At 55.4% G+C, this 13060-nt stretch overlaps 2 protein-coding genes across 2 annotated transcripts; one reads left to right on the top strand and one right to left on the bottom strand.

Moving 5' to 3' along the window:
- Nucleotides 1-1166: 1166 nt before the first annotated feature.
- On the bottom strand, nucleotides 1167-3497 carry GLRG_10684 (TBC domain-containing protein; the record flags this gene model as incomplete). The annotated part of the gene is made up of 2 exons (XM_008101369.1): nucleotides 1167-1670; nucleotides 1734-3497. 2 exons carry the CDS (start codon nucleotides 3495-3497, stop codon nucleotides 1167-1169), a joined length of 2268 nt encoding a protein of 755 aa, XP_008099560.1.
- Nucleotides 3498-8572: 5075 nt separating this feature from the next.
- Nucleotides 8573-10365, top strand: GLRG_10683 (chromate transporter; the record flags this gene model as incomplete). The annotated part of the gene is made up of 4 exons (XM_008101368.1): nucleotides 8573-8695; nucleotides 8760-8807; nucleotides 8867-8988; nucleotides 9075-10365. 4 exons carry the CDS (start codon nucleotides 8573-8575, stop codon nucleotides 10363-10365), a joined length of 1584 nt encoding a protein of 527 aa, XP_008099559.1.
- Nucleotides 10366-13060: the final 2695 nt, after the last annotated feature.

Here is a 13060-nt window from a genome sequence, read left to right as displayed (position 1 = left end):
CGTGGTCGTGTGTATGTGTGTAGACGAGGTCACAACAGCCGCAGCAGCAGCAGAAGCAGCACTTTAAGCAGTCGCAGTTCCTGGAAGAAAACGCAGATGACGGGCAGGAGTGAAAGAGAAAAAGAAAAGGCATCAAGGGGGCCCGCTAGAAGCTCTCCCCAGTTCGCACATTGTTTGTTTATTGGGGGGCGATCGGGCGAGGGTTGGGCATTTCGCAGGAGGTTTAATTCATGGACTTGAAGACATTATCCGTTCTCAGCGCGTACGTACGTGATGCGTTTACATGCCGAGCAGCGTTCGCGTGTTTCTCTCCTCTCCGGTTTTCTCTCCAGCCTTGCGTCTTGGCCACGCAAGATCCGTCAACATGCATCTGAGGGAAGGATACATGTCACTCACACACGTTAGGTTGAAAGGTTGGCACAAAGTGTATTCTTTCTTCTACAGTACGACTATGATTTGAAGGGAATACGGAACGAGGTGATCTACACCGTTAGATGTACGAGCCCCGCCCGGCTGGTAGCAAGATTCGGAACGTACAAATGCGGGTCGCAAGCGACGACAAAAAGAAAATATCGCGGCCGAAACCAATCGCTTGTGTTTCGGTGATGATGACAAAAGAGCTCCATACAAATGCATATGTTCCTTGATCCAGGACATCTATTGCCCTGGAAAACATGTTTGCTTTACTCTCCTCACTAGATATGGGGCAGTCCATGTTCCGCATGGACGAGACCCTCGCGTCCAGAGGTGGTAATCTATCTGTAGTCCAAAGCGCTACTTAAGAACGAATGGCTCGCGTCCCAGGATGCCCGCGCACTGCGAACCATCCGGGCAGACGGGCAAAAGAAGTATAAACCCGTGCAAAGCAAGTCCAACAAAGAAAGGAACATGCTACAAAACCAGCTCCCACAAATGCCCATCACGCCACAGACGCCGGTTCCCTTTTTACATGCCTATCGATCGATAGCCCAAAGCCGTCGACGCCGATTGGAGTTTGGTGATATTTTGTTTTTCCGTGTATGTGTGGATCCTCCGATGGAAAGGGCCGGTAGCATACCAGCCCAGGAGATTAGATATAAACAGTTAGGATCATGACGTATGTTCCGAAAGCCGAAGTGTTCATCAAGCGTAAAGGTGTGGTTGGGATGAGGGTTCATCAGGAAGACTCAAGCCTTGCCCGCTTCCCTAACAGCTCGCATCCAGCGGTCTTCCGCGCCGTCGTCTCCGACGACGGCCTTACGGCCATCCTTGTTAGCGCCGCCTTCAATCATCTTCTTGGCTTCTCCAGCGGACCTGACGCCGAGGAGCGCCATCTCATTCCGCATGAGGATGGCGACAGCCGCCCGCACCATCACCGCGTCACCCTCAAAGACGTACACATCCCACAGCCGGGCTGCCTCATCCATGGCCAGGTGAGTTGTGCCCAGCCCCATGAAGAAGTTGCCCAAGTAGAAATCTGCGTCACCTGCGGAGATGTCCTTTGTCAGGTGCTGGTGGAGACGGGGAGACTTCACGCTCAGAGTCTGCATGACAAGGTTGTAGGCCGAGGCTTTCGCGCCGGGATCCTCTGAGTAGAAGCTCAGAGGCAATGGCCGGTTGAGGACGTTGGCGAGGGCGATGAAGGTTGCGGACGACGAGGGGAGGTTTAGTAGCAGGAGGGCTGCAAGGGTCTACAGCCTCGTCAGCATGGTTCGGCGCGGAATAAGGGTCAGTGTGACTTGAGGTTGACTTACATTGCATCCCTTGACGTAGCCGATATCGCTTCGGTACAGTGCATAGGCAAACAAGACGTCAACGAGCGTTTGATGCAGAGGGCCGCCAACTTGAAAAATCCGCAGGTCCTGCCAGGTATTCTCAGCCACGTCGTTGCGGATGGCCGAAAGCCAAGCTGCTCGCTGCATGTCCTCTGAATCGCCCTTGCCAGCATTGACTCTTTCCTCGAGCTCCTGGGCTCGGCGGAGGGCGGCATTGTACGACTTCTCGGACAAGCCCAATTCGTTGCCGATAGCCTTCGCCCACACCGTACCCCTACTGCGGGGCGCGATTCCCTTCCACCACAGCTCGCGGGTGCGACGCTCTCGGACGGCTTCCGTCCACCTGGGGACGATTTCGTCGTCCCAAATCCGCATCAAGCTATCGGCCTTGGTGTCGCGAGTTGATTTCTTGGCCTGACGCGAATCCTCACGCCGGCGGTCGGCCTCGGCGCTGCGAGCCATCATTTTCTTGTATTCTCGCAGATGGCGCTTCTCCTCTGCGGGGTCCTTGGGCGGAAGCCACGAAGGTCTCGTACGGCTAAGAACAGCCTCCTTTTCCTTGGATATGGGAAGTGGGTCGATCATAATATTGGTCTGGTGGCGGATGGAAGGGAGCTCGGGCAATGCGGACTTGACCCGAGGCTTCTGACTGTGTTGCTCAAAGGACTTTCCGTTCCACGTGTGACGTCCCGTCGGGTTTGCATTTTCCGCAGCCTTCTCACGAAGGTGATCCGAGTGCTCCTCAAGCTTCTCTGTCAACTCCTTAGCATCTGCGTTAAGCTCGGCCAGTGCAAGGTTCCAGCTTCTCGCACGGTTCTTGAGCGGCTCGGGGGCGCCCTTCTCGCCAGTGGACGACAGAGCAGTGTCTGACTTCCAAGACGGTGAACGTAACCGCCCTGAGTCTACCGGGACTGGAGGCGTCCCGTTACCAACACTCCGTCCTCGTTCCTTGGGCGGTCTGTTGGGTGATGTCCCGGAAGAGGTCGGCCGACTTGGCGTGCGATCCTGTCGAGGTCGGGGAGAAATGGGGACGTTGTCAAGAATAAGGCCATCCGGTATATCGTCGGTATCGTCCTCGTCACACTCTCTTTCCAGCTCCACGACTGACTTTCTTTTATCTTGGGGAGAATGGCAGCTTCCCCGGCGGGGTTTGAGGGGTATGTTGGGATCTCTCGGAAGGAACGAGAAGTTGGGGCTCGGACTGCGGTTTGTACGGGGGAAATTAAGAGAAGTCGTCGAGCGGCTCGTGAAGTTTCGAGGGTTCACTGGACTCCGGCGAGAGTCGGAAAGGCGTCCAGCGCTTGGGCTTCGGCGGTTGAGGATATAACTATCAGTCCTTAAAGTCGGAAAGGCAGGTCGCGAGCATAAGGAGTTTGAGCGAGGGTTGGAAGTAAGTTCTGCGGTGCCACTTGTGCCTCGAGGCTTGGCAAGGTCTCGTGGCATCGGCGGAGAGCGGGAATTCGGCGGCTTCCATGATATGGGGCGAAAGTCGGTTGAATACGATCTCGAGTATGGCTGTGAGGATTTGGCGGGGGAGGCCTCGCGGATGCGTTGGGTGTCGTAATGGGAGGCATCGTCTTCAAGACCGATGTCCTCAAAGTGACTAACGTCGTCCAGGACGCTATTGTCGTCGGAATGAAAGGACTTGAAGGAAGAGGATTTTGACGACTTGGAGGAGGTCATGCCTGGGGGTGAACCTGGACTGGGACCGGCGAGATCAACGTCTTGATGCCCGTATATCATCATCGCATCGTCGATTGTGAGAAGAAACGCTAAAGGGAAAGACTGTGGAAAGGAGTGTGGAAAGGAGTGTGAGGTAAGTTTGGTAGGCAAAGGTAAGAGAAAACAACAAAAAAAGCTTGTTTGACGGTAGCAAAGGTCGATATCGTTGCGGCCAGGCCTTGGGGCGGACGGGGCAACAGGGCAGAATAGGGTGAATGTGTGGAGAGTGGCAGTGGTTTGATCGCAACCTGGGTGCGTGGAGCAAGGGAAAGGATTAAGGACGGGGGGCTAGGCTATGCTGTAATGACTTGCTGGGTTGATGGTCGTTGCGGATTTGGGCCCTCAAAGCGCAATCATGCGTAAACGGGAAGATCCCTGGCAGATGCTTGGCTGGTGCTTGGTCGTCTTGTCTTATTTTCTTCTCCAGTGGGTGAGGGATGGATGATGAGACGAGACGAAAAGGCAAACCGAGAGACGTCCGTGGGGAGGGGGGCCCCCTTGAAGCTTAGAGTGTGGGAAGCCCGGGAGAACTGTCTCGAGATGGCCGGGATGTGCTGGCAGCTGGGAGGCCGGTCCCCCAGGTTGCAGGCGGTGGGCGTGTCGAACGAGTGAAGAAAGTGCCGGTAGACGTTAGGTTGTGGACGAAAAGACGGGACGAAAGGGCGGCAAAAGGAGCGGAGAGCATATAGCACGCGACGATGTTGGCTTGGCTCTGCTGTAGGTCCGTCTTTGAGCTTGGAGTAGCGATGGTGTTTATTGGGAATGTGTTTGTTGCAGTTGCAAACGAGCGAGTGCACAGAAAGAGGCCAGCCAGCAACCACAAATGTGTCTGTATACCTCGGGAAGGCCTGGTTTCGGATGGACGGTATAGATACGGAGATTGACAGATTGTTGGTGAGGTAGCGAGCGACGGTATGTAGTAGTGGGAGACGAACCAGGTAGCAACGCAGGATGTCGTCGGATACCAGGCTGTCCGTCTGTCCTATCGGGGCCGGAATAGGGCTGGAAGGGTGGATGAAACGAAGGGAAGCCAAGGCAAGGCCAAGCGAACAACGAGCGGTTGGGGGGGTAAGATGAAGACAGCGACGGCGACGACGACAAGAAAAATGACCGAAAAGGATGCAGAAAACGACGGGAGATGAGGAGGGGTGACAAAGCAATTGGCAGTTGGTAGAGGCGAAATAATGGCAGATTGGGGGGAGCTACCCAAGTAACGGCAAATGAGGGACAAATCAAGCAATGAGTGACAATAGACAGGGTCAACAAGGAGTCAGTCAGGGACAGGGGACGAGACAGGACGAGCAACGTTCCGGCGGTGTCGTCGAAAAGGAAAAGAAAGGATTAAAAAAAGATAATAAAAAAAGAGAACCAGGGCGAAATAAACGGGGGGGTAGGGAGGAAGACCAGGATCTGATCAGGATATGCCAGTGGATGGAGAATGAAGGAACGAGGAGACACGACACTGGAGGGAGAGACAGACGCGGCTGGCGTGGAGAAGGGGTTTTCCATCTGATTGGGGAGAAAAGGGCGGTACTTTGAATTAGGTATCTTTTTTCTAGACTCTTATTAATGTGACCTTTGCAGTAGGTAAGTACTTACTATACCTATTTGGGTATGCAAGATACCTACCTATCTTTCTATGGCGCTTTTGTATAGGAAGCGATTTGACGCAGAGCGCAGAGCGCAATCAACGAAACGTTTGAGCCGAGCTAACGGTCGCAATATTGACGACATTGACCCCCCTCAAGCGGTGTACACCATTTGACCAAAAACTACGGATACTACCGTACTGTACAGGTGCTTGTCCCCCTTCATGCAGGTCGTAAATTGGACTGGACGACGTGATGGTGCGTAATGTAGTAGTATGTCCTGCAGAAACTGGAGCAAAACATGGCACCGCAGCACTGTGAGCAGGGACACCCGCAGGAGCATGAGCAGGATTCCCGGAAAGGGGAGGGGAATCCCAGATTGGTCAACCAGTCAGAGGCCGCCGTGCCAACGAGGTGGTAATCTTGCCTGGTCCATTCGGACATTGCATTGTCAAATATTACCCGCCCCAGCACTTGCAGCTCTGGGGTGTGTGTGTGGTGTGTACTCCGTAGTCTCCTAATCACTTCCTGTCACCAACACGAGAGAGTGTGATAGTCAGACTTGGAGAAATATTGGAAAGCGATGGAGTGACGAACAAGTTGACTACGGAGTAGTTAGATCCGGATTCGGACACTGAAGGCAGGGAAGAAGGGGGTTGAGAAGGAACGAGTTGTGGCCAGACGGGTCGAGACCGCGAACTATTGTGGAGCCGAGATAATCCTCGCTTAGGTAAGTAAACAGGTACCTGGGTAGGTACAAGATCGCAAGTAGGTACTACCCTGCCCTGCCCACCTGGGCTGGCCTGGGCTGGCCTGGCTCCACCCCAAGCCAATCCCGTCGACTGTGCTTCACTTTCCAGCAGGGGCCAGGGCCAAGGAAAGGAAGGTCAGGCGAGGTAAGCGAAGCGTTCCTGCCCAGGCTAGACCGGCTGAGAGGGGCAGCGAACCAGGCACGGATTTACTATCCTCCGCTCGGTCATGGGCACACCCGGGCGCACCGGACTTCCGGTCCACATCCCACTCAGCCCGTCCACTCATCTCCCCGTCCCCAAACGTCATTTCCCCCTTCGGTTGTACTTGCCCACCGTATATGCAAAATAGGCAGTAATGTTCGCGCACCCTGCACGCCTACGTACAGCACGACTGCTCCTCGCAGGTGCTTACCTAAGACGCTCTTTGACCCAAATCCTCAGCACGAAAGGCAGCCGTCGACGCACGCACGCGTAGACAATGGATCGAAACGCTGTTTCTGATTGTTTATCGCAATCCAAGTCCTGCTGGTCAAATCGTCACAATGGCCCATCGTCAACTGACCTTGACAGTGAGTAAAAGATTCTTGAACCCGCATCGCCGTTGGCCAACGACACCAACGCCGACACCGCCGCTGCATCCTGCCTGTCTCGAATTGTATCGTGTCATCCTGTAGTGTTGTGTCGTATCGTATCGTCTCGTCTTACCTCGTCTCATCTCAACACCCAAAGTGCTCGGAGGTCTCTGATTCGGTCTCTTGTAGCAGCGTGCCGTATGTTGCTGCGCGGCTTCTACGCCCCGGCGCGTCCCAGCGCGTCCCAGCTTTTCGCGAGTAGTACGGTACGTGTGTAGCCGCCGTCATGACCTCAACCTTTGTAACGACAATCGACCGCCACCATACATACCATTATGTCAGTTCTACGGATACTCGGTTCCCCTCTGCCCAGCGGCCCTCTTTCAACATACGAATCTGTCACATGAGCCAGTGTCAAGAATCACCAGTCGCAGCAAGTTCCAGCCATCTTCCTGGCTGCTCCTCACTCACCGGACTGCTCCAGATTCATCCAATCTCAAGAGCATCCGAGTCATCGATCGCCTTCTTCCATGACTTCCATACCGTTTACCTGGAACCAAAGCACGGCTCATCATGTACAACGAACCACCTCACCATGCATGTATCGTCGCAACTGCAGAATCGGTGCCATTGCCCGCGTCCTGACGGTCCTCATCTTCGGCTCTAGTTTGCCCAGGGGCAGCCATGACAAAAATGACCTGCTCGGTACATCCTTCTCGATGGCGTCGGTAAGCGCTAACTCCCCGCTCGAGCCGCCTGGCAGATGCCTCCGTTGTACGGAGTAAAGCACCGGGAGTGTTGGCGCCAGCTTCCCCCTAGTTCTTCTGCATCGCCGCTAACAATGCCCCCGTCGCTCTCCCCCCCACCCGAACAAGCTGCACTGGTTGATGGACTCTTCGGGCCGGGAGTAGCTCAAGACGGCTAGGTGCTGATGTCGGCGGCGCGGGCTACGTCTCCAACCAGCCCCCGCGCCCGCTGGCCACATACCAGCGGTACTCCATGATGCTGCTAATTTGCTGCAACGCGCTGCTGGACACACCGCCGTGAATTGTCGGTCGGCCACCGAGACTTGCATTGGCCCGAGCTGCGCCTTCTTCAAAGCTTTCGATTCGGCTCCTTGACTAGCTCTGGACACCGCGTTGGCATCCATCTTTTACCCATTGGCCATCACCTCATCCCAGCATCAGACCTGACGTCCAATGCTGCTTCGCTGGTCACGTATCTCGGCTAGTCTCACAATGTGCCAGCAGAGTACGGTGTAGTTGTTGTTGGATGCCCCTTTCGTACCGTCGCGTGCGTTGTGCGGGTTCGCTGCCGAATGGCACCACCAGCCGCCAGCGATTCCGGTGATCCAGAGCGTGACATGCCGGGACAGGAATTTCCAGTCAAACCTCGTGGCCGGCCGACCAAGGTTGGTTAACCTGTCAACTGCACATGGGGCAACAAGAAAAAAATATTCATGTTCAATTCCACAAAGTTCACCTAGTCAACTTGACGGTGTCAGTCGCAAGAAGAGTAGATTCCAAGCAGGCAACTGCTGTCTCACTGCGCCACAGATTTAGTTCAGGGGATCTGAGTCAACATCTCAACCTGAAGAATTCCGTGTTTCTGTCCGACTTACACCTACCCCAGCTACCCACCGTAGCTCAGCTCGTTGCAGAGAGACCCTTGACCATGGTCCATGGCAACGCTCCGCAAGAGAAACAATTGGAGGGGGGGCTGGCTTTAAATCAAGCTTCTTCACCGCTAAACTTGACAAAACAATAGTCTCATACAATTTGCACGTAACCATGGTTCATGTTACTGGCGATCAAGAAGATGCCAAAATTTCACCCTGTTTGGCAATTCTACCAAACAAGTCTTTGTCGCGACGAGTGTGTGTGTGGCTGAGTCTTGGCGCGGCACGGTCACGAGTTATGGCGTGCTCCGTCTCAAATCTTGACTTGGGGGTGTGTGACGATCATGGATCACACGCCATCATCGGACGACATTCGAGATAGCGGTCATTGGGAGATCTACGCACCCCGACCTTGTGTGCAATAATTCAACCCCGCGGATTGGCGAAATCTGGAATCCCGTAACTGCCGCTGAAACCGATGGGAGTGGAAGAAAGCAATCGGTTAAATTGAACCGCAATCGCCGGGGCCCATCCATACACTACATACTCTGGCCAGAGTTCGAGGATGCCCGCCGCATCATGGGAGCACCGCCTGCGGGCGTATGCGGCTCGTGCGGCAGACGTCTTCAGATACAACTGGCATCTTGGTGTCACGGCGTTTGGTGGCCCGCCGGCGCATTTCAAGATCGTGATTATGGGCCATCTTCCTTGTGTCTTCGAGGGATTGAAGACTGACGATTGGGCTATTTTAGTTTCACGATCGCTTCGTCACACGGCTGCGATGGATTGACGAGGATATGGTTAGCATCTCCTTTGCAGCGAGGCTTTCTGCAGCCATGAAGTTAACACTCTCGTCCAGTTTCAGGAGCTTTTCAGCATCTCCCAGACCCTCTCAGGACCCGCGAGTACCAAAATGCTATACTGCATCAATCTTCTCGAGAATGGGACATTTGCTGCCATCCTTGCCTTTCTCATCTGGAGGTAGACAGCCCACCCCCGGAACCATCTTGCCCCCTCAGGGATGGAAGAAGCACTCGGATACGCCCCAGCTAACACTGTCGCCACAGTCTCCCCGGCGCCCTAGGCATGTATGGCCTCTCCGTCGGTGTCTCGGCGATTGGCTCCTCCCTCCCGCGCGCCGTCTACGCCCTGCTCTCGGGCCTTAATGCCGCCACCGTTGGCATCATCGCCCTCGCGGCCGTGGAGCTCTCCAACAAGGCCATCACCGACAGGCTCACCCGCACCATTGTCTTTCTGTCAGCGGCCGCCGGCATGATGTACAATGCGCTGTGGTTTTTCCCTCTGTTGATCTGCGCCGCAGGGTGCGCTGCCATCGTGCACGACTACCGTTGGGTCCATAAGCCCGCGCGGAGGGCCGCGGGGATGGTGAGGGCCTTGCTGGGGAGGAGAAGGGAGAGGTCCTCGAGGGAAGCCGAGGGTGCCGACCGCGGGGTCGAGCTGCAGGCTACTGCGGCGACGGCGACGGACGACAGTAAAGACACCGGGTCCGCGGGGGCCTCCTCCTCCGCCGCTCCGCAGCCTTCGTCGCCGAATCAGCGAGCCGTTGCCTCGGCATCCTCTGGGCCGAGGTCAGGTACCCCGCCGCGGGAAGAGGAAGCCCGCCCTCCGCTGGCCGACTCCGAGCCCCGCGTCATTGCCAAGGGGTACCGCCTCGAGTCGTCTACCTGGAAAGCCGGCACGGCCGTGATCGTGACCTTCCTCGCCACCTTTGTCGTGTCGATGATCGTCCGCGGCCTGGTCAAAGACCTCCCCATCTTGTACAACCTGTTCTCCAACCTCTACCTCGCCGGCACGATCATCTTTGGCGGCGGGCCAGTGGTGATCCCGTTACTCCGCGAGTATGTAGTCGCCGAGGACTGGGTGTCCCCCCGGGATTTCCTCATTGGCCTGGCCATTGCGCAGTCCTTCCCCGGCCCCAACTTCAACTTTGCCGTGTTTCTTGGCGGCTTGACGGCGATCAACGCGGGTTACTCGGCCGTCGCTGGCTCCCTCATCGCCTACATTGCTATCTTCACGCCCGGCATGGTCCTCGTCCACGGCACGATGGGCGTATGGAGCGTGCTAAGGAGCAGACCGTGGGTAAAAACTGCTGTGCGGGGGGTCAACGCCGGGGCTGTGGGGCTGATTTACACAGCCGTATATCGGATCTGGCAGATTGGGTATCTCGACGAGGGCTTTCAGTCTGGGCGGAGTTTGGGCGATGATCCGTGGTGGGTTGTCATCACGGCTACAGCATATACTGGAGGTAAGTACTACGGTGTCGCGGCACCGCTTGCTATCCTGCTAGGAGCTGTGATGGGTCTGATTCGCTATGGGGTTGTCTCCGGACGAGAATAATACCGGGCCGCGCGGCGAATCCCGTTTCCAGAAGGCGGACGGACACTCTCGATATCTCTTTCTTGAGCCAACTATGCTCTGAGTAACACATACATATATATATATGACACAAAATAGTTAGGAACATTCGTTCAGGGTCTTTGAAAAGCGCGGGGCTAGTCTCGTCGCAGAGGATATCAGTAAACAGCACGGCTGTTCAACCTCACAATCAGCTTACAAGAACTGGTTATAACTGGCTATAACAAACAGTATGATGATGAGTGCCTCTGGTTGAGGAACCGAGTGAGCGAGGATCGAGTCACTAGATACTGAGAAAGGGTAAAATAACGCATATATCTTCCTGATGGGCAGGTTATAGTGGCTATGACTGCAAGTTTTTTGACCATAATGATGCCGTTTTGTCATCTTTTCTCGCAACTCGAGCTTTAGTCATGAGCTTCCTCGTTGAGGAAATCGGCCACGGGTTAGAAAACAACACGAAAATCCCAGCACAAAGAAGTATGAAGGTACATAACGAGTCACTCATTGCAACTCAAAAGCACGAAATGGCCTCAGTACGCTTCTTAGAAATCACGGGCCGCAAAACCGACCGATATCTCACTAGAGATGACGCCGTCGCCTCCCACCAACGGCGGTTGACAATCCGAGATGACAGGTTTCGTTTGAAGCCAACGGCGCCCGTTCTTCCATCATGCACCCACCAGCCAAGTACTAGATGATGACAGACCAAGCCTGCTCTAGATAAGGATGTGGGGGTTTCGCGTTCTCGATGCTGGACACAGGCGTCGGCGTCCCACGCTCGCGGCACCCTAGGGCAGGCGAACTGACGCATACAACGTGCCATTGGCATGCGCCGAGTCGTCGATCTCCTTGAACCACGGCCACTGCTGGTGCTGGAGCGAGGACGACAACTGAAGACGGCTGAGACTGCATGCATACCCGCACTTCAGAATACGATTCTAGATGGCCACGACCTCAGTGGACGAGCCACAGAATCGCCACGTCCTGCAAGAGACGCAGCCAGCTGAGTTGCATCGTTCCTGCCGGCTGGAATCGGGTTGAATGGACTGGGATCGTGGTTTCCGCTCCTGATCGACTTGTTCTAGAAAGAGCTCTGGTGGGGGGGCACTTGCCAATCTTTGACCCTTCCGTCGGTCAGCGAAGCAAGTACCAATATTCTTATCACGGATAGACCGAGCCGAAGCAATGGGCCTGTCAAAGGCCAAGGCCGAAAAGGATAGACAGGACGTGGACCCCGTGGAACATGATTGTTAGCAGTGATACAAGAACCTGAAGACTCTTGGACAGAAAGCAACGACCTCACGTGTTGAGGCGAGCCGAACCGTTCGGAATCACATACACGATGGTTGCCGTATCTGAGTTCGTCGAGGCTCGGGGTTGGACACAGCGCAAGTGAGTCGGGGACGCCCAGAAAGGGCACCGCAAGACAACCTTGACAAGGGAGCGTACCAGCCATCGTTCATAGCATCGCCAGAGCCCACGCTGAGCCAGGGTTGTACTATCTTCGAAGCAAAGGGAAGTGACTGAACCAATGCAGATTATCCAAACCGCCGCGCCGCACGCGCAGCTGGGAGCCTGTGCGATGCAGGCTCTGGGGTGGTCTCCCCCTCGACTGCCAGAAAAAGAAGTTTGCTCCGTCCATCGAGCAGGATGGCGTATGACTTCTCGTGAGGGGCGATAATCGAACCTTTTGGGCATCCTTGTCACAAGGAATGTGATCTTCAGAGAGACGGCGGTGACTGAGACCCAGACTCTTGGAATGAGGCCTTGTGGTCGAAGAGGCGGGTGAGTGTTTTCCAAGTTCCCCGCTCCAGCTTCAAGAGGGCTGGTCTTCCACAGTCCCAGGCGAGCGGATCAGTCTGCGGGCCAAGGAACTAATTACGATAGATGTCTGGCAATATTGATGCAGCGACTGCCAGGGTTCGGACATCACGACCTTATCTCAAGAGGGAAGCTCGAAGAACAGAATGCGAAGGATCGAGGGCGGTGGGTGGCACCTATCGCGAAGGTTGTCGTTGTCGAAGGCTAAGTCGCAATCTGGCAATGCTGCGGGACACGAACCAGGATAAGATATCCGGCGAAGGGACACCCGCTCACCATGGCGTCTTGGCTGCTTGGCGTGGTATTGCGATAAGTCGGGGTGGTTGACGAATGACAAGGTACCCCCGCAGTCGACAGGCGGCCATCGGCCAGAGTCTCTCCCCTCCTAGGTGATGTTCCAGAAGAACCTCCTCTCTATGTCGTGGTGCTAAGGAACGCCACCTGCAGCTGGACAGGGCAGAGTGTGCCAATTACCCGGAGACACCGATTCGTGGTCTCTATCGTGAGGTAAAACTTTGTCGCCTGTTGGCACCGAAGTCCTGGTGTTATCGGCGGCGGGCGTGGTGGCGTATGTGGAGAGGTTGTTTTGGGCAAGATGGAGAGAGATAGCAGAAGCGCCAAGGAACCAAGAGCACAGAAAAGGTTGATAACCGCAAAAGTTGGCTGAGTTCCAAGACAAAGTCCAAGAGAAACCAAGGAAAGCCAAGAGAGTGGTCGTGCCGCGTTTATATAGCGCGGGAGATATTCTCCTGCCTAAACGGGCCAAGCTGGACATGTTCCGGCATCCCGGCCACTACCGGTACTCGCGGGGTGGAGAGGTTGCGAGGTGTGAAGACGGACAGAGGCAGTGGAT

The sequence above is a fragment of the Colletotrichum graminicola genome (genome assembly GCF_000149035.1).
Source record: "Colletotrichum graminicola M1.001 genomic scaffold supercont1.65, whole genome shotgun sequence".
Taxonomy (NCBI): Eukaryota; Fungi; Ascomycota; class Sordariomycetes; order Glomerellales; family Glomerellaceae; genus Colletotrichum; species Colletotrichum graminicola.
This window is presented reverse-complemented; position numbering and strand designations above follow the sequence as displayed.